The 20,304-nt window shown below is 43.2% G+C and overlaps 1 protein-coding gene across 1 annotated transcript in view; it reads left to right on the top strand.

The window, feature by feature from the left end:
• vwa2 (von Willebrand factor A domain containing 2) overlaps positions 1-20,304 on the top strand; it is an 81,070-nt gene that overhangs the window by 27,843 nt on the left and 32,923 nt on the right. The window contains 5 exon segments of the mRNA XM_070873978.1: positions 1,161-1,355; positions 2,903-3,036; positions 6,517-6,649; positions 11,256-11,311; positions 13,032-13,139. Coding sequence (XP_070730079.1) covers positions 1,161-1,355; positions 2,903-3,036; positions 6,517-6,649; positions 11,256-11,311; positions 13,032-13,139 — 626 coding nt within the window.

The raw sequence follows: 20,304 nt of genomic DNA, 5'->3' as shown, positions 1-20,304 counted from the left end.
TAAAATGTGGATAAATGTGAGGTTATCCACTTTGGTGGTAAAAACAGAGAGACAGACTATTATCTGAATGGTGACAGATTAGGAAAAGGGAAGGTGCAACGAGACCTGGGTGTCATGGTACATCAGTCATTGAAGGTTGGCATGCAGGTACAGCAGGCAGTTAAGAAAGCAAATGGCATGTTGGCCTTCATAGCGAGGGGATTTGAGTACAGGGGCAGGAAGGTGTTACTACAGTTGTACAGGGCCTTGGTGAGGCCACACCTGGAGTATTGTGTACAGTTTTGGTCTCCTAACTTGAGGAAGGACATTCTTGCTATTGAGGAAGTGCAGCGAAGGTTCACCAGACTGATTCCTGGGATGGCGGGACTGACATATCAAGAAAGACCGGATCAACTGGGCTTGTATTCACGAGCTCAGAAGAATGAGAGGGGACTGAGATGAGGAGAAACTTCTTCACTCAGAGAGTTGATTAAAATTCTGAAGGGATTTAGACAGGTTAGATGCAGGAAGAATATTCCCAATGTTGGGGAAGTCCAGAACCAGGGGTCACAGTCTAAGGATAAGGTGTAAGCCATTTAGGACCGAGATGAGGAGAAACTTCTTCACCCAGAAGGTGGTGAACCTGTGGAATTCTCTACCACAGAAAGTTGTTGAGGCCAATTCACTAAATGTATTCAAAAAGGAGTTAGATGTAGTCCTTACTACTAGGGGGATCAAAGGGGTATGGCGAGAAAGCAGGAATGGGGTACTGAAGTTGCATGTTCAGCCATGAACTCATTGAATGACGGTGCAGGCTCGAAGAGCCGAATGGCCTACTCCTGCACCTATTTTCTATGTTTCTATGTAAACGTCTTGACCATATGTAGAGTGTTTAAAAGTCCATATTAAATATGTTTGGAACATTTTCTGATGAAGTAGAATACGCATTTTTAATGCTGGATAAGCTTCACTTTTCATAGTTAATCCCATAGCATTGTCAAATTTATACTCTGATTGCAATTTCAATGAAACAAGCAAATTATTCATTATTAACACTAATAGTTCCCTAGGCATCACTGTACCTGAGAATAAATATAGGACTGAGTAGAATAAGAATATTAAAACATTCCATGCATTATTAACCACTCGTTTCATTAATCCTGTTTGCTTTATTAACTCAGAGGTGGAAGTACTCAGACAGCCCTGGCTTTGAAGTACGTTCTTCATAAAGGTTTTACGGATGCAAGGAACTCCTCCGTTCCTCGAATTCTTGTCATTCTTACTGATGGCAAATCTCAGGTTAATGTGTCACAAGCAGCAACACAAGTGAAAGAAACCGGAATAACTGTGTTTGCTGTTGGAGTCAAGTTTCCAAGGTGAGGAACTTCCTTACGTTCTGTGAGGAGCAGGATAAATGGACTGTCAGAATGGGTTCCTCATTAATATCGGGCATCATTTTCCCAGCAAATTTTACACTTTAGCGCTTAACATTAATGTAGCCCCTATAATGACACAACCTAATTATATAGAGAATTCATTGCTTTTAGACATTTAATGATATTAGAGACTAAATCCTTTCCTTTACCCATGTGTTCACTTTTTTAAATGCCAGTGCTGAAAATAAATTAAATGTATAAAACTCCCTGACAACTTTATGAAGATAGCATAACAAATACCATGGTGATGTCTCTTGGAGGAATGTTGCACCTTCTCACACTGCTTCTCAGTTGGGCTGATAGATGGATGAAACTGTAGACATATAGACATGTCAGATTAAAATATCATTACCAAGAGGTCATTTTAGAACTCAGTATGGGTTCTGAGGATATTAACTTTTCACTGAGACCCTTCCACAGTCTACCTGAGGTACCAATTTCTGCATGTGGGCTAACAATGTTTTCAAGCTCATCTAGTAAGTTAAGCAGTCAGGGTTTTTACGACTGTAAATTCATTTTATTGTATTTTTATTTGAAGAGGAGAAATTGTTCTGTGATTGGGTCATTAAGCCATGAGTGAGCTCATGTTGCGTCTTATCTTTATATCTCATGGGGCAAGAAGATTTTTATGCTCTTTTGGACATTCTTTTTAGTCAGTGGAAAGATATGCAGGTTATTATTCCAATTGTTATAGATATATTTTTTATTCATTTACGGGATGTGGGCATTGCTGGCAAGGCCAGCATTGATTGGTGATGAACCGCTGTAGTCCGTGTGTGAAGGTACTCCCACAGTGCTATTACGGAGGAAGTTACAAGATTTTGACCCAGCAAAGATATATTTCCAAGTCAGAGTGTGACTTCGAGGCGAACTTTGAGGTGGTGGTGTTCCCATCTGCTTAGGTAGTAGAGATTGATGGTTTTGGAGGTGCTGTCGAAGAAGCCTTGGCAATTTGCTGCAGTGCATCTTGTCACTGCAGCCACTTGCCGAGGATGATGGAGGGAATGAATGTTAACGGTTGTGGATGGAGTGCCAATCAAGCAGGCTGCTTTGTCCTGGATGGTGTCGAGCTTCTTGAGTGTTGGAGCTGCACTCATCCAGGCAAGTGGGGACTATTCCATCACACTCCTGACTTGTCTTGTAGATGGTGGAAAGTCTTTGGGGAATCAGGAGATGAGTCACTCACCGCCAGAATACCCAGCATCTGTGTATCTATATCCAAGCTAACTGGAAGTGTTATATTGCAAGTTATTTTTCTTTTCCAAATAATGGCATCGCTTTTTAACATTTTCCCAGCTTTTTGTTTGAGAATGGATTTACCTGATAGTCAAATAATCTAGTAGAGCAATCAGAGTACATAGGTTGTTAAAATTATATATTGTAGATGTTATTTCTGTTGTAGCCAATAAAAGAATGAAACTAGCATGAGTGTGTGATTGTGTCCAAGTGTTAATTGAGTTCCACTCTAACTCTTGTTCTTCCGGCAGATGGGAGGAGCTGTACACGCTGGCTAGTGAACCCACAGAGAGCCACGTACTGTTTGCAGAACACTTTGATGATGCTGTCAATGGTCTCTACAGCACACTGACCAGCTCTGATGTCTGCTCTGCTATTCCTCCAGGTAATCTGCAAACTGCTTTAACACAAAAACTGGGATTGGGAATTTAAACTTTAAATGTTTCTTAATCAGTAAATGTTGTAATCTGCAGATAGATGCTCCATTGCTTAACCTGCAGCCTGAAGTGCCATTGCTCTGAGAGAATGCTGTTTAAGCACTAAATATTAAAAACAAACCTTTATTCCAGTTCTCCATGCGTTAACTGTCATTTTGAAAAATTGTACTGAACTTCAAAGATGAATAATAAAAACACAACAAAACAGTTTTCTCAATTCGAACTTTAACCATCTGTAAAGGTTCTTGTGTTCCTCTCTTATTTTGAATAACACAGGAGCTCAACTGTATGCAACATAAGAACATAAGAAATAGGAACAGGAATAGATCATTTGGCCCCTCGAACCTGCTCTGCCATTCAATAAGATCATGGCTGATCTGATCTTGGCCTCAACTCCACTTCCCCGCCTGCTCCCCTTAGCCCTTGACTCCCTTATCATTCAAAAATCTGCCTATCTCCACTTTAAATATATTCAATGATCCAACCTCCACAGCTCTCTGGGGGAGAGAAGTCCAAAGATTCACGACCCACTGAGAGAAGAAATTCCTCCTCATTTCTGTTTTAAATGGGCGACTCCTTATTTTGAAACTATGCCCCCTAGTTTTAGATTCCCCCATGAGGGGAAACATCCTCTTTGCATCTACCCTGTCAAGCCCCCTCAGAATCTTATATGTTTCAATAAGATCACCTCTCATTCTTCTAAACTCTTAAGGATTATAGGCCCAACCTGCTCAACCTTTCTTCATATCACAACCCCTTCATCTCGGGAATCAACCTCGTGAACCTTCTCTGAACTGGCACCAATGCAAGTATATCCTTCCTTAAATAAGGAAAACTGTATGCAGTACTCCAGGTGTGGTCTTACCAGGACCAATGACAGGTGTTACCAGGAGCAGGACTTCCCTACTTTTATACTCCCCCTTGCAATAAAGGCCAGCATTCCATTTGCCTTTCTGATTACTTGCTGTACCTGCATGCTAACTTTTTGCGTTTTAAATATAAGCACCCCCAGATTCCTCTGTACTACAGCATTTTGTAATTGCTCCCCATTTAAATAATAATTTGCTTTTTTATTTCTACTACCGAAGTGGATAACCTCACATTTTCCCACATTATAGTCCATCCGCCAAATTTTTACCCACTCACTGAGCCTATCTATATCCCTTTGTAGATTCTTTGCGTCATCCTCACAACTTGCTTTCCCACCTATTTTTGTATCATCAGAAAATTTGGCTATATTACACTCGGTCCCTTCATCTAAGTCATTAATATAAATTGTAAATAGTTGAGGCCCCAGCACTGATTCCTGTGGCACCCCAGTAGTTACAGTGTGCCAACCTGAAAATGATCCACTTATCCCAACTCTCTTTTCTGTTCATTAGCCAATCCTCTATCCACGCTAATATATTACCCCCAATCACGTGAACTCTTATCTTGTGTGTCACCTTATCGAATGCTTTCTGGAAATCCAAATATGCAACATCAACTGGTTCTTCTTTATTCACTCTGCTCGTTACATCCTCAAAGAACTCCAGCAAATTTGTCAAACATGATTTCCCTTTCATAAAACCATGCTGACTCTGCTTGACTGCATTATGATTTTCTAAATGTCCTGCTACTACTTCCTTCATGATGGACTCCAGCATTTTCCCAATGACAGGTGTTAGGCTAACTGGTCTTTTGTTTCCTGCTTTCCGTGTTCCTCCTTTCTTAAATAGGGGTGTTACATTTGCGGTTTTCCAGTCCGCTGGAACCCCTCCAGAATTCAGGGACTTTTTGTAGATTACAATCAATGCATCCACTATCTCTGCAGCCACTTTTTTAAGACCCTAGGATGCATGTCATCAAGTCCAGGGGACTTGTCCACCTTTGGTCCCATTAGTTTGCCTAGTACTTTAGCTCTCGTGATAGTGATTGTTTTAAGTTTTCCTCCCCGCAATAGCTCTTTGATTGTCAATTATTGGGATGTTTTGAGGGACCTCTACCGTGAAGACTGATACAAAATATTTGTTCAAAGTCTCTGTCATTTCCCTGTTTCCCATTATTAATTCTTCAGTCTCATCCTCTAAGGGACCAATGTTTACTTTGGCTAATCGTTTCCTTTTTATATACCTGTAGAAACTCTTACTGTCTCTTTTTATATTTCTTGCTGGTTTGCTCTCATATGCTATCTTCTGTCTTTATCATTTTTTTAGTTGTCCTTTGCTGGTTTCTAAAAATTTCCCAATCCTCTGGCCTTCCACTGTCCTTCGCAACATTGTATGCCTTTGTTTTCAATTTGATACCATTCTTTACTTCCTTAGTTAGCCATGGATGGTTCATCCTTCTCTTAGCATCTTTATTTCTCACTGGAATAAATCTTTGCTGAGAGTTATGAAATATCATCATAAATTTTTGCCACTGCATTTCTACAGTCTTACCCTTTAATATATTTTCCCAGTCCACTTTAACCAACTCTGTCTTAATGGTATAAGACCCTCAATGCATGTATGTGCAAATACCATCTAATCTATAATATAGCATGCCTTCTGAAGCGTACCATAACACAAGAAAGCTTATCAACTTTATGTAGAACACAATAGTAAACTAAGTCTATGTGGGATTTAGGCCTGCCTATTGCCTCATACACACTAAAAAATGGGGTGGTAGGCAGATATTTTTGTTAAGTCCTACTGCCCACTGGTCGCCCATCCGACTCTTGGATCAGCCTTAATATGGGCAGCCAGGTTTTTTACTGCCCGAAACAAGCCTTAATTTAAATTGGGGCCCTACACTGTAGGACCCCCGTGCAATTTTCAGGTAGCAGTGGGTAGAGCTTCGAAAATGCAGCAAACACCTTGTTGCTGCTCGTTATCCCTGCCAAAATCTTCCCATCCACTGCTGGCTGCGCAGTTGCTCTTTCCCAGGATTGTTCTCGTCCCCATCTTCCCCGTTCCTTTATCTTGAGGATCGACTCCACTGAGCAGCTGTCTGATTTCCTGTCACCCCGATCAGCAAGCTGGCTATCAGTCCCCATTGAGCACTGAACAAATTCCAGTGAGGTCCGACCATGAAAATGGTTTGGGCCAATTGCCATTGCCATTGGACGGGTGGTGTGATCACTCCACCCATCGCCTGCCTGTTGTGCACTATAATTGAAAATCAGCCCCTATAATATTTCAAGCCTGTCCACCATCGGCTTCAGACTAATATCAGATGCTCACTTCAGATCTAATACCAACTCTGACCTTTGAATAGATGCAAATTGAGCTAGTTGGATTTATTAAAGGGGAAGGAAAGTCTAGGGGAGTGTTTTCAGTAGAAAGTGTTTCCCCAATTTTTTTATTTCAAGTATGCATTTCCTCTTAGGAAAAGTTTTTAATTTTAATAAATAATTTTCAAATATTTGCAGAAGTACAATTAAAACTTTGCAATATGGTTCCTTTCAGCTTGTAAACTTGAATCCCACGTCTGTCAACGTAAATCACTAGAAACAGTGAAAGAATTTAAAGGAAACTTCATGTGTTGGAAGGGATCAAATGGATTTAGTGGACCTTTCTCAACGCTGTGTCCTTATTACAGGTTAGTAACTGTGGACTTGTAACTATACAATGACAAGAAAATAAGAACTGCAAAGCACTGAAACTTAGTGTCACCTAAAGACTGAGATTGATCCTGCTTAGGTCCACAACGTGGTCCAATCGCTACCATCATGTCAAGCCCAAGCAGTGTGGGAGGAGAGTGGAACATTTGTTAGAGAAACCTATAGAAAAGGAATTGGTTCTGAAATAGTTAGCAGAAGATGAGATGGATAAGTCATGGGTCTTTATGCCAGCCACCCATAACTTTTGAAGGAAGTAAAAGAGGAGATAACAGAGGCTCTGACCACAATTTTATAATTGTTCTTAGATAGGAAAACAGGACCTGGAGAAGGGACAGTAGAATAAACTGGGTAACTATTAACCTATTAGTCTAATATCAGCTGTGGGTAAACTCTTGGGCTGGATTTTTAGTTGGCTAACACCTCAGTTAGTGGCCAGAGGGGGCGTTAATGGGAGCGTAAGAGGTTACTGACGGAAGCGCAGCATTTAACGCTCCAACCGAAAATTCATTAGAGGCTTATCAGGGGCACAAACCAGGCTGGTTGCTGACAATCACTCCAATCATAGCTTGCACCGCGGTCGGAAAATTAGGTGCAGCCGCCTCATTTAATGGCCATCAAGAACAACGTCTGGAAAAACAGTCGGTACAGGCTTGCAGAGTCGTTAACTGGTGGCTACATAAAGGGATGAGGAAGCGCTTCCGTCAGAGGTCACAGTTACTGCAATGTTTACGCACAGCAGGTGGTGAGCCTCCGAGCTTGCAGCGGCAGACAGACATACCAGTTGAGCTTGAGAGAAACTTATTTCGTAAACTTTAATGGGGGCATTATTAGTTCGCTAACATCGCATTCTACATCCTGTAGCAAGGTGTCGTAAATAGAGAAGGGCCGTTGGCCTTGTTGGCAGCCGAAGGAGGAGAGTCCCTAGATGTCAAGGCAGGAGGTCATACCCCCCAGGGCTTTACCGGCGGCAAAACTCATACCTGGACCTGTCCGAGGAGCAGTGTGTCCAAAGACTCTGTTCTGAAAGGAGGTCGTTACAGAGATATGCCATCTTCTGCAGGAAAACCTGCAGTCTCACATCGACACCAGGACTGCACTGCCCATTGTAGTGAAGGTCACTATGGAACTCACATTCTACGCCTCTGACTCCTTTCTGATTGCATCAGGGGACATATGCAGCGTCTCTCAATTCACAGCACATCGCTGCATCTGTGACATCACACAGGCTCTCTACACACAGAGAATGGATTTCATTATCTTCCCGATGATCAGGGAGAAACAGGATAAGCGCGCATGTGGGTTTTCCAGGATAGCAGGCTTCCTGAGGGTTCAAGGAGCAATTGACTGCATGCACGTGGCCTTGTGAGCACCATTCCAGAATGCAGAGATCTTCAGAAACAGAAAGGGATACCACTCCCTAAATGTGCAGCTTGTGTGCGACCACATGCAGTGCATCCTCGCAGTCAATGCTCGCTATCCTGGAAGTGCACATGACGCCTTTATTCTGGGGAGAGCACTGTGCCTCGACTGTTTCAGCCACCATGGCAAGGCTGAGGTTGGCTGTTCAGGGACAAGGGATATGGCCTGGTCACCTGGCTAATGACCCCCCCACCCCCCTCCGCAACCCCATCACAGAGCCGGAGGAACAATGAGAGCCATGCCGCCACCCGCAACATCATAGGGCAGACTATAGGGTTCCTGAATCAGCGATTCCGATGCCTGGACTGCTCTGGATGCAGCCTTCAATACTCCCCTCAACAGGTCTCACTATTCATTGTGGTATGCTGCATGCTGCACAACTTGGCCATCATGAGGGCCCAGGCCTTGCCAGTGGGGATCACAGGGCCAACTCAGGAGGATGAGGAGGAGGAGGAACAGGAGCGTGCCGACGCCCCGAATGAATAGCAACATGGCAAGAAACAGCAGCATCCATGGAGGAGGCAATGTGCCAATACTGGCAGCGGCAAGGCTATTCGCCTGTGGTTCATAAAGGAACACTTCGCTTAAATGGAGTGTGCTGAAGAATGCAGCCAATAATGAGCATGTATTGAGGCACGATAATGCCACCTCTCCATTACAAGTCTACAGTCATACACCAGAGGCTGAATGAAACGTTCAACATTACATTTTATTGCAAACACATACCTCAAACAACCCCAAAAAACCCACCTCCCTCAAAGAAAACAAAATGGGGCACTCATCCCTTCAAGTAATACAACAGATGAATAACATTTTGACCTTTTCAATATAGGGCCCATGACCACACCTTTGATCAGTGGGTCTTTCAAAAACATTTCCCACTCCTCAGCCTCGTCTCCAGCTCCTTCTCAATGGGTCCTCAGTGCCTGCAGCAAGATCGCTTGAGGCTTGCTGTGTGTGTGAGGGAGACAGGACAGGACAGATGGGGTAGCACGACACCCTGGATCAGCTCTGGGCCTGGAAGACCCGGTTGCTGACAGCCCCGCCTGAGAATGGGCGGCAGCAGTGTGGGATGGCTGGCGTCCACACCGCGGCAGGTGAAAAGACGGAATGGTAGGGTTGATGGACCAAATGATGTCTTCCTGAGAGAGGACATTACATAGAAACATAGAAAATAGGTGCAGGAGTAGGACCTTCGAGCCTGCACCGCCATTCAATAAGATCATGGCTGATCATTTCCTCAGTACCCCTTTCCTGCTTTCTCTCCATACCCCTTGATCCCTTTAGCCGTAAGGGCCATATCTAACTCCCTCTTGAATATATCCAATGAACTGGCATCAACAACTCTCTGCGGCAGGGAATTCCACAGGTTAACAACTCTCTGAGTGAAGAAGTTTCTCTTCACCTCGGTCCTAAATGGCCTACCCCTTATCCTGAGACTATGTCCCCTGGTTCTGGACTTCCCCAACATCGGGAACATTCTTCCTGCATCTCACCTGCCCATCTGGACCAATCTCATTCATATACTGTCACTGTCGAATGGGGGCTCTGCCTTCTCGCCCTCTTGCACCACAACTGCAGCACCCAAGGCCATACACCCGCTTCTCCTGGTCGGTTAGGTCCTGCAGGTAGGGCTGGCCCTCCTCTCCCCGACGTTCCAACTCGCGCAGATTGTGCGCGAGTTTGTCCTGCAATGACGAAAGCAAAAATTTGCAGGTGGCTGTGTAGGTGCTGGTGTGCCACATGTGTCTGCGGTAGGGTACTCACGAGTAAGATGGCAAAGTGTGTCTATCGGCAGTTCATGCTATGTAGCATCGCATAGTGGATGTGTGAACAGTGGGTCTAGGGCACAAGCAACTACCAGTACGTGTGAGGCTCAGGACTGGGATCGCATATGAAGAGCTGAAAGGTGCTGGTAGGTGCACTCAGGCTGAGTAAGGAGGCCGAAGGTGAGAGGCACTTGGATGGGCAGGGAATGTCTGATGAGGCCATGGAGAGGTCTCAGGCTGGCTTCAGATTGAGGAGCATGGCCTGGTACACATAGGGGAGGGGTAGGCAGTGCAAAGTCTTTACAGTGTGTGGGAGACAGAGGTTTACATGAAAGCACTGGAAAGGGTATTTGCCCTGACCACCTTAGTAAGGCTGTTGAAAGTATTGCGACATTGGGTCGCTATTGTGGGCACCGCACTCCGGCCTGTAATGTGCTCAGCCACCTCCCTTCAGAACCTTCTGCAATCCCGAGGCGCTGGCATTCATCCCCCTCCAGGCTGGAGTGCACTCCAGCAACTTTCCACTGTCTCCAGCAAGGCATCGAGGGCAGCGATGGAGAAAAGGGTAGAAAGTTGGCGTCCTCCTGGCTGGTCCATTTTCACACTCTGAAGACCCTGTGGAGCTGGAACTGCGCATGCATGAACGTGAGTTGCCACGCCTTTAGGATTCGGCTGTTCCCGGGGTCTGACGCGGAGTTCCACACATGCGCAATGGGTCCGCCAAATTTACTGACCAAACTTTCGTTATGGCCGCCCCAGCTCTGGTGTGTAACGACTGATTGAGTGCCCCTGTCAGCTCCTTGCCCAATTCTGACGAATTTCTGGCCGAAGGCTGCAAATTTTTTCAAGGCAATAAAATTACCACTCTGCCTGGGTTACCACCCCAAATGAGGCACGGCTGAATTTCCACCCCATAGAATTCAAGGTCAAATTAGTGAGTAACTAGAGCTGCATGGGATAATTATGACAGCCACCAATGACTTGTTAAAGACAAGTTCTGTTTGACAATATAAGTTTTTTTTGAAGACGTGACATACTGTATAGATAGAGGGTACAGTAGATGTATTGTATATGCATTTTCAAACGGCATTCAATAAGGCACCACACAGAAGGTTTATTAAAAAATTCAAAAGATCACCAGATACTTATGGCCCATTGTAATTCATTCAGCAGAACAGCACTATATTCCCCACCCCATTGCTGAACAATCTTGTCGTAAATATTTTTTTGTTGCCACGTCATAAACTGATTTAGTAAAGGATCAAGTAAAAGAACTAAGTTATATTTCATTGGGGGTGATTTCATAATATAAAACTTTGGACAATATTGCATAATATTTTACATTCTGTCTATGAAAATAACGATAATTACTCACAGAAATGATATTTCTTTGCAGTTGGAAACGGGTTTATAAGACACATCTTGCTCGATGCTACAGGACTACTTGCCCAGGTATGCATTGCTTAAATAAACATTCCCGCACGTTATCTTGGTCGTATGGTCAATTTTGTTGGTTATGTTGAAACAGTTTCCTTTTAATTAATTTTAAAGTGATATAAAAGAAGATTGTGGTCAAATCTTTTTATTAAGTACTATCGTATCTCTTTTATAGCATTGCTGACAGCTGTTTTATAAGGACAGGAGTAGTATTCTATCTTAAAAATACATCTGTGTGCAACTGGATTGGCCGTTTAAAGCCACGAGGTCTAATTAGTAAATAAGCACAATCTTAAAATAAAACTTGTAAAAAAAGCCCCCCAAAGATCTCAGCTTCTTAAATTGGAATTAAGGATTCTTACCTATGCCAGTAGATCTTTTGGCATTGCACATGAAAAGTTGAATAATTTATTATTTTGTAAGGACAGGGATATTGTACCACATACAATGTATTATACATGCCCGGGTATGCCCCTGAATTGCATCTCTATCCTTTTAAAGTCACAAAGTCTAATTGTTTCTAAGTAAAGAAGAGCATCAGGTCAATCAAAGTTAATTGATTGACAAGAGAACAGTATAATGTGAAGTCAGTCAGTGTTTAGTTGCTCTTCAGGCTGCAGGTTAGAATCAGGAAAAAATGTCCAGCTTTCTTTTTCTAAGTGAGATTGCGAAGAATATTTTTCAAGTTATAGCTTACAGACATTCTGACTCAAGTGCTAATAACAAAAGGATAGTATGCAGGTACAGCAAGTGATCAGGAAGGCCAATGGTATCTTGGCTTTTATTGCAAAGAGGATGGAGTATAAAAGCAGGGAAGTCTTGCTACAGCTATACAGGGTATTGGTGAGGCCACATCTGGAATACTTTGTGCAGTTTTGGTTTCCATATTTACAAAAGGATATACTTGTTTTGGAGGCAGTTCAGAGAAGATTCACTAGGTTGATTCCGGGGATGAGGGGATTGATTTATGAGGAAAGGTTGAGTAGGTTGGGTCTCTACTCATTAGAATTCAGAAGAATGAGAGGTGATCTTATTGAAATGTATAAGATTATGAGGGGGCTTGACAAAGTGGATGCAGAGAGGATGTTTCCACTGATGGGGGAGACTAGAACTAGAAAGCATGATCTTAGAATAAGGGGCCGCCCATTTAAAACAGAGATGAGGAGAAATTTCTTCTGAGGGTTGAAAATCTGTGGAATTCGCTGCTTCAGAGAGCTGTGGAAGCTGGCATATTGAATAAACTTAAGACAGAAATAGACAGTTTCTTAAACGATAAGGGGTTATGGGGAGCGGGCGGGGAAGTGGAACTGAGTCCATGATCAGATCAGCCATGATCTTATTGAATGGCGGAGCAGGCTCGAGGGGCCGACTCCTGTTCCTATTTGTTATGTTCTTATGTAAGGTATTTTCTGTTGGTGGGAGCATTTTTTTGTACATTCCATGAATCAACTTCTTTTCTGAACGATTTGACTGAGTTAATTATTTGCAAGAAAGATTGCCTATAATTAAGTGTGACACAAAGTGTGATGTGACAAGGAATACACGTACCTTTTTTAATTATAGTATAGATCAATAGATAGATTTTCTGAGATATCTTTTATTTATAGTGGGCTTGTACAATTAGTTATTATGGATATTTAACAACTATTTCCATTGTTTTCTATTCAAAGAGATCACTTTATTGTAAATAATAGTATCAATGAAAATTTTAACATTCACTTAAAACCCTTAATAGATCCGTGTGATTCACAGCCCTGTCAGTATGGAGGTACATGTATCTCAGAAGACTTTGAAAAGTACCACTGTGTCTGCCCTGCAGCATTTGGAGGAGATTTTACTTGTGGTAAATCGGTTTTACATTGATTTTGATATTTTCACAATGTATACTTAGATATTTTCATGCTGTGTCTGTTTTTTAAATCCGTGCTTCATTCAGTCTATTTGTCAACACTGTTGATACTGGATGCTGCATACAAATCTGAATCAATTGAACTGGTATTTGCAAGTTTTGTTTGAAATAGTTAGTTCTACATCAACCCTCATTTGATCCATTATTGTTTGAACAAACACCTGAGTGCCGATAACTGCATATCTAGTTTGCCATGAGAATTGCACTTTGGAAAAGCAAAATTCGGTCAGGCAGAGTCAGCATGGATTTATGAAGGGGAAGTTATGTTTGACAAATTGGCTGGAATTCTTTGAGGATGTAACAAACAGGGTGGATAAAGGGGAACCAGTGGATGGTGGTGTATTTGGACTTCCAGAAGGCATTTGACAAGGTGCCACATAAAATGTTATTGCACAAGATAAAAGTTCACAGGGTTGGGGGTAATATATTAGCATGGAGAGAGGATTGGCTAACTAACAGAAAACAGAGAGTCGGGATAAATGGTTCATTCTCGGGTTAACAATCAGTAACAAGCAGGGATCAGTGCTAGGACCCCAACTATTTACAATCTATATTAACGACTTGGAAGAAGGGACTGAGTGTAACGTAGCCAAGTTTGCTGATGATACAAAGATGGGAGGAAAAGCAATGTGTGAGGAGGACACAAAAAATCTGCAAAAGGACATAGACAGGCGAAGTGAGTGGACAAAAATTTGGCAGATGGAGTATAATGTTGGAAAGTGTGAGGTCATGCACTTTGGCAGAAAAAAAATCAAAGAGCAAGTTATTATTTAAATGGAGAAAGATTGCAAAGTGCTGCAGTACAGCGGGACCTGGGGGTACTTGTGCATGAAACACAAAAGGATAGTATGCAGGTACAGCAAGTGATCAGGAAGGCCAATGGAATCTTGGCCTTTATTGCAAAGGGGATGGAGTATAAAAGCAGGGAAGTCTTGCTACAGCTATACAGGGTATTGGTGAGGCCACACCTGGGTGCAGTATTGGATACCTGCTTTGGAGGCAGTTCAGAGAAGGTTCACTAGGTTGATTCCGGAGATAAGGGGGTTGACTTATGAGGAAAGGTTGAGTAGGTTGGGCCTCTACTTATTGGAATTCAGAACAATGACAGGTGATCTTACCGAAATGTATAAGATTATGAGGGGGCTTGACGAGGTGGATGCAGAGATATTTCCACTGATGGGGGAGACTAGAACTAGAGGGCATGATCTTAGAATAAGGGGCTGCCCATTTAAAACTGAGATGAGGAGAAATTTCTTCTCTCAGAAGGTTGTAAATCTGTGGAATTTGCTGCCTCAGAGCTGTGAAAGCTGGAACATTGAATAAATTTAAGACAGAAATGATCAGGGGTTATGGGGAGCGGGCAGGGAAGTGGACCTGAGTCCATGATCGGATCAGCATGATCATATTAAATGGCGAAGCAGGCTCGAGGGGCCGTATGGCATATTCCTGCTCCTATTTCTTATGTTCTTATCGTGTGCCAAGACTCACTGAGAATAGCACATTGGAATTGCTATACTTGTATTCATCTGGAAAAATTAGAGCTCTGCAGAATTTCTGATGCATGAAATATTACTGGAATTTCAAATCATAGAACATAAGAACATAAGAATTAGGAACAGGAGTAGGCCATCTAGCCCCTCGAGCCTGCTCCGCCACTCAACAAGGTCATGGCTGATCTGGCCGTGGACTCAGCTCTACTTACCCGCCCGCTCCCCATAATCCCTAATTCCCTTATTGGTTAAAAATCTATCTATCTGTGATTTGAATACATTCAATGAGCTAGCCTCAACTGCTTCCCTGGGCAGAGAATTCCACAGATTCACAACCCTCTAGGAGAAGAAATTCCTTCTCAACTTGGTTTTAAATTGGCTCCCCCGTATTTTGAGACTGTGCCCCCTAGTTCTAGTCTCCCCGATCAGTGGAAACAACCTCTCTGCCTCTATCTTGTCTATCCCTTTCATTATTTTAAATGTTTCTATAAGATCACCCCTCATCCTTCTGAACTCCGAGTAAAGACCCAGTCTACTCAATCTATCATCATAAGGTAACCCCCTCATCTCCGGAATCAGCCTAGTAATCGTCTCTGTACCCCCTCCAAAGCTAGTATATCCTTCCTTAAGTAAGGTGACCAAAATTGCACGCAGTATTCCAGGTGTGGCCTCACCAATACCCTGTACAGTTACAGCAGGACCTCCCTGCTTTTGTACTCCATCCCTCTCGCAATGAAGGCCAACATTCCATTCGCCTTCCTGATTACCTGCTGCACCTACAAACTAACTTTTTGGGATTCATGCACAAGGACTCCAAAAGAGTTTCATGCACAAGGACCCCCAGATCCCTCTGCACCGCAACATGTTGTAATTTCTCCCCATTCAAATAATATTCCCTTTTTTACTGTTTTTTTTTCCAAGGTGGATGACCTCTCATTTTTTGACATTGTATTCCATCTGCCAAACCTTAGCCCATTCGCTTAACCTATCCAAATCTCTTTGCAGCCTCTCTGTGTCCTCTATATAACCCGCTTTCCCACTAATCTTTGTGTCATCTGCAAATTTTGTTACACTACCCTCTGTCCCCTCTTCCAGGTCATCTATGTATATTGTAAACAGTTGTGGTGCCAGCACCGATCCCTGTGGCACACCACTAACCACCGATTTCCAACCCGAAAAGGACCCATTTATCCCGACTCTCTGCTTTCTGTTGGCCAGCCAATTCTCTATCCATGCTAATACATTTCCTCTGACTCCGCGTACTTTTATCTTCTGCAGTAACCTTTTGTGTGGCACCTTATTGAATGCCTTTTGGAAATCTAAATACAGCACATCCATTGGTACACCTCTATCCACCATGCTCGTTATATCCTCAAAGAATTCCAGTATATTAGTTAAACATGATTTCCCCTTCATGAATCCATGTTGCATCTGCTTGATTGCACTATTCCTATCTAGATGTCCTGCTATTTCTTCCTTAATGATAGCTTCAAGCATTTTCTCCACTACAGATGTTAAACTAACTGGCCTATAGTTACCTGTCTTTTGTCTTCCCCCCTTTTTAAACAGAGGCGTTACATTAGCTGCTTTCCAATCCGCTGGTACCTCCCCAGAGTCCAGAGAATATTGGTAGATTATAACAAATGCTATAACTTCCGCCATCTCTTTTAATACCCTGGGATGCATTTCATCAGGACCAGGGGACTTGTCTACCTTGAGATCCATTAGCTTGTCCAGCACTACCCCCCTAGTGATTGTGATTGTCTCAAGGTCCTCCCTTCCCACATTCCCGTGACCAGCAATTTCTGGCATGGTTTTTGTGTCTTCCACTGTGAGGACCGAAGCTAAATAATTGTTTAAGGTTTCAGCCATTTCCACATTTCCCATTATTAAATCCCCCTTCTCATCTTCTAAGGGACCAACATTTACTTTCGTCACTCTTTTCCGTTTTATATATCTGTAAAAGCTTTTACTATCTTTTTATGTTTTGCGCAAGTTTACTTTCGTAATCTATCTTTCCTTTCTTTATTGCTTTCTTAGTCATTCTTTGCTGTCGTTTAAAATTTTCCCAATCTTCTAGTTTCCCACTAACCTTGGCCACCTTGTATGCATTGGTTTTTAATTTGATACTCTCCTTTATTTCCTTGGTCATCCACGACTGGTTATCCCTTCTCTTAACGCCCTTCTTTTTCACTGGAATATATTTTTGTTGAGCACTATGAAAGAGCTCCTTAAAAGTCCTCCACTGTTCTTCAATTGTGCCACCATTTAGTCTGTGTTTCCAGCCTACTTTAGCCAACTCTGCCCTCATCCCACTGTAGTCCCCTTTGTTTAAGCATAGTACGCTCGTTTGAGACACTACTTCCTCACCCTCAATCTGTATTACAAATTTAACCATACTGTGATCACTCTCCCCAATGATTCTTGTCTGTAAAGGGGCATGCCATACCATGGAAGTTACCAACAGCGGTGGCATTACTTAACAAGGCAGCAGGTTGTAAACCTTTGGCTGTGTTTTACTATCAGAGTACATTTGGATAACCTTTTTACATGCAGATGGAACAGTTTAAACGCATCAACAATATCAATATCAAAGATCTTGGGAAGTCAAGTGTTTGATGCTAAAAAACAGCCAGTTTGTTTCCATCACACATTATGTGCTGTGCTATTGATTTCAATGGGATAAAAATTGGGCGGATTTTATAATGGGGAGGGGAGGTGATTTGCTTCACCAGTTGACTGCCCAAGCAGTGAATATAAATATTACCCCCACTGAGTGATTACCAGGTATCTCCTGCAAGGAGGACATGAGAACTGGTGGGTGGATCATTCAAACATGTAGTCCATAGTCCTAGTGACCAGCTCAGGAGCAGCATTTACACCAGTTTACGAGGAGGACAGTTGCCTGCCCTCTCATTCAGGGAACAGGCCTGGCTTGTAAAGGCTTTATTGCTGCAATGCACCTGACAATCAATGTGTGTCTGCAATTGACTGGTATCAAAGGTAATTCCAGATGTAATTTGAAATTCAGTAAATTACTCACAAAATACAAAATTATGTTCAAACTTCAAATCATCATTCCATTAGGAGCAGTGTCACAGCTCTTTATTATTAATGGTATCCTACTTAAATGCCACTGCATCAGCAGCGATAGTTAACGCAGAGAAGAACTGGTCATTACATTAGCATCAGATTAGCGCAGTGAAATGGTCTAATATGCTATTAATGGGAAATGTGCATGAGAAGTCACTTTCTGATTTCCACTTAAATGAATGGTGTGTTGCTCATGCCTGAATTTCCAACATCATCATCATAGGCAGCCCCTTGAAATCGAGGAAGACTTGCTTCCACTCTAAAAGTGAGTTCTCAGATGGCTATTCAGTCCATTACGGGAATTATAGTCTCTGTTACAGGCGGGGCAGACAGTGGTTGAAGGAAAGGGTGGATGGGGAGCCTGGTTTGCCGCACGCTCCTTCTGTCTGCGCTTGATTTCTGCATGCTCTCTATTATATATGCAGACAATAGTTATACTCTGTGTAGTCATTGTATAGTTGCAGATGGAGACTTGTTACCTGATGTACTATCAATAAGGTTTACACTGTATATACTATGCTGGCACCACTAGAGGGTGCAACTGGTGGAAACCGGGGTTCCCTGCCCCTGTGGCAGAGGCTGTCCACCAGAGGGCACTGCGGTGGGAGACCTGAGGGTCACCTGCATAGGTGTACAGGGCTCAGTATAAAAGGCTGCCCACCATGCTTGTGCCTCACTCTGGAGTTATGAATAAAAGACCAAGGTCACTACAGTTTGAGTACAACACATTGCCTCGTGGAGTCATTCATAAGTACAGTACAGACATAACACTCTCGACGATGAGACTCGAGGTGCTCAGCACCCTCCTGGATGCTTTCCTCTATTTTAGGCATTCTTGGGGCAGGGATTCCCAGGTGCCGGTGGGGATGTTGCACTTTATCACGGAGGCTTTGAGGATGTCCTTGAAACGTTTCCTCTGCCCACCTGGGGTTCGCTTACCATGTTAAGAATTCCGAGTAAAGCGCTTGCTTAGGGAGTCTCATGTCGGGCATGCAGACATGAGCGAGAATACTGATTTTGCGTCTATCCTCCCAGTGGATTTGCAGGATCTTGCAGAGGCAGTGTTGGTGGTACTTCTCCAGCGCTTTGAGATGTCTGCTGTATATAGTCCACGTCACTGTCAACCGTGAGAGACTATCCAGCGTCCTCCTCCATTTTGGCTGCCCCCAAAAGTTTGTCACCATCCTCTGCCTGCTCCACGATGACATGCAAGCTGTGATCTTGACCAACGGATCCTCCACAGACCAAATCCACATCCGGACTGGGGTCAAGCAGGGCTGCGTCATCACACCAACGATTTTCTCGATTTCCAACATGCACTACCAGTGGATGATGGCAAGAAACTACCCCTATTGTATCACCAGTTTAGTAACAGGCCATATACTATTGACTGCCAATCGACCAACTTGTTTTCTATATGGTTTAGAGAAATCCTTAGTCAGATATGATCTTTATCCGAGCACAGCATTTCTTGGCAAACAAGTTCAGTGTTTTATCAGCATGGATCTGTACCTACTGATCATAAGAATACTGACTTATCACGTGCATCTGATAAACTAGCATGTGCTTGTCTTTTCTGCTTATCCATTGATATCTAACTGTATTCTGCATGTCTGGCAGCTGAATGTTGAACAATGTGTGGTCTGATTCCATTATTTTAGCACAGTCGCAGGAGCAACGCCAGTTAGAAAACGATTACCACATTAACCCTGTGAGAGAAGGAATTGTTTTTTTAAAGTAGAAGTTTATAATCACCTTTTTAGCTCTCTATTTTATTTATTGATGTCCCTCGTCTGGACACAGGAGCATAAGAACATAAGAAATAGGAACAGGCGTAGGCCATATGGCCCCTCGAGCCTGCTCCGCCATTCAATAAGATCATGCCTGATCTGATCATGGGCTCAGCTCCACTTCCTCGCCCACTCCCCATAACCCCTTATCCTCTTATCGTTTAAGAAACTGTCTATTTCTGTCTTAAATGTATTCAATGTCCCAGCGTCCACAGCTCTCTGAGGCAGCGAATTCCACAGATTTACAACCCTCAGAGAAGAAATTTTTCCTCATCTCTGTTTCAAGTGGGCGGCCCCTTATTCTAAGATCATGTCCTCTAGTTCTAGTCTCCCCCATCAGTGGAAACTTCCTCTCTGCATCCACCCTGTCAAGCCCCCTCATAATCTTATACGTTTCAATAAGATCACCTCTCATTCTTCTGAATTCCAATGAGTAGAGGCCCAACCTACTCAACCTTTCCTCATAAGTCAACCCCCTCATCTCCGTAATCAACCAAGTGAACCTTCTCTGAACTGCCTCCAAAGCAAGCATATCCTTTCGTAAATATGAAAACCAAAACTGCACACAGTATTCCAGGTGTGGCCTCACCAATACCTTATATAGCTGTAGCAAGACTTCCCTGCTTTTATACTCCATTCCCCTTGGCACTCGGCTTCCAAAGAAGTCTGGGGAGGGAAGGTGGCAGACAAGCCGGGGATAGGGGCGGCAGCCGGGGGGGTGGGGGC

The sequence above is a fragment of the Pristiophorus japonicus genome, chromosome 3 (assembly GCF_044704955.1).
Source record: "Pristiophorus japonicus isolate sPriJap1 chromosome 3, sPriJap1.hap1, whole genome shotgun sequence".
NCBI lineage: Eukaryota > Metazoa > Chordata > Chondrichthyes > Pristiophoridae > Pristiophorus > Pristiophorus japonicus.
This window is presented reverse-complemented; position numbering and strand designations above follow the sequence as displayed.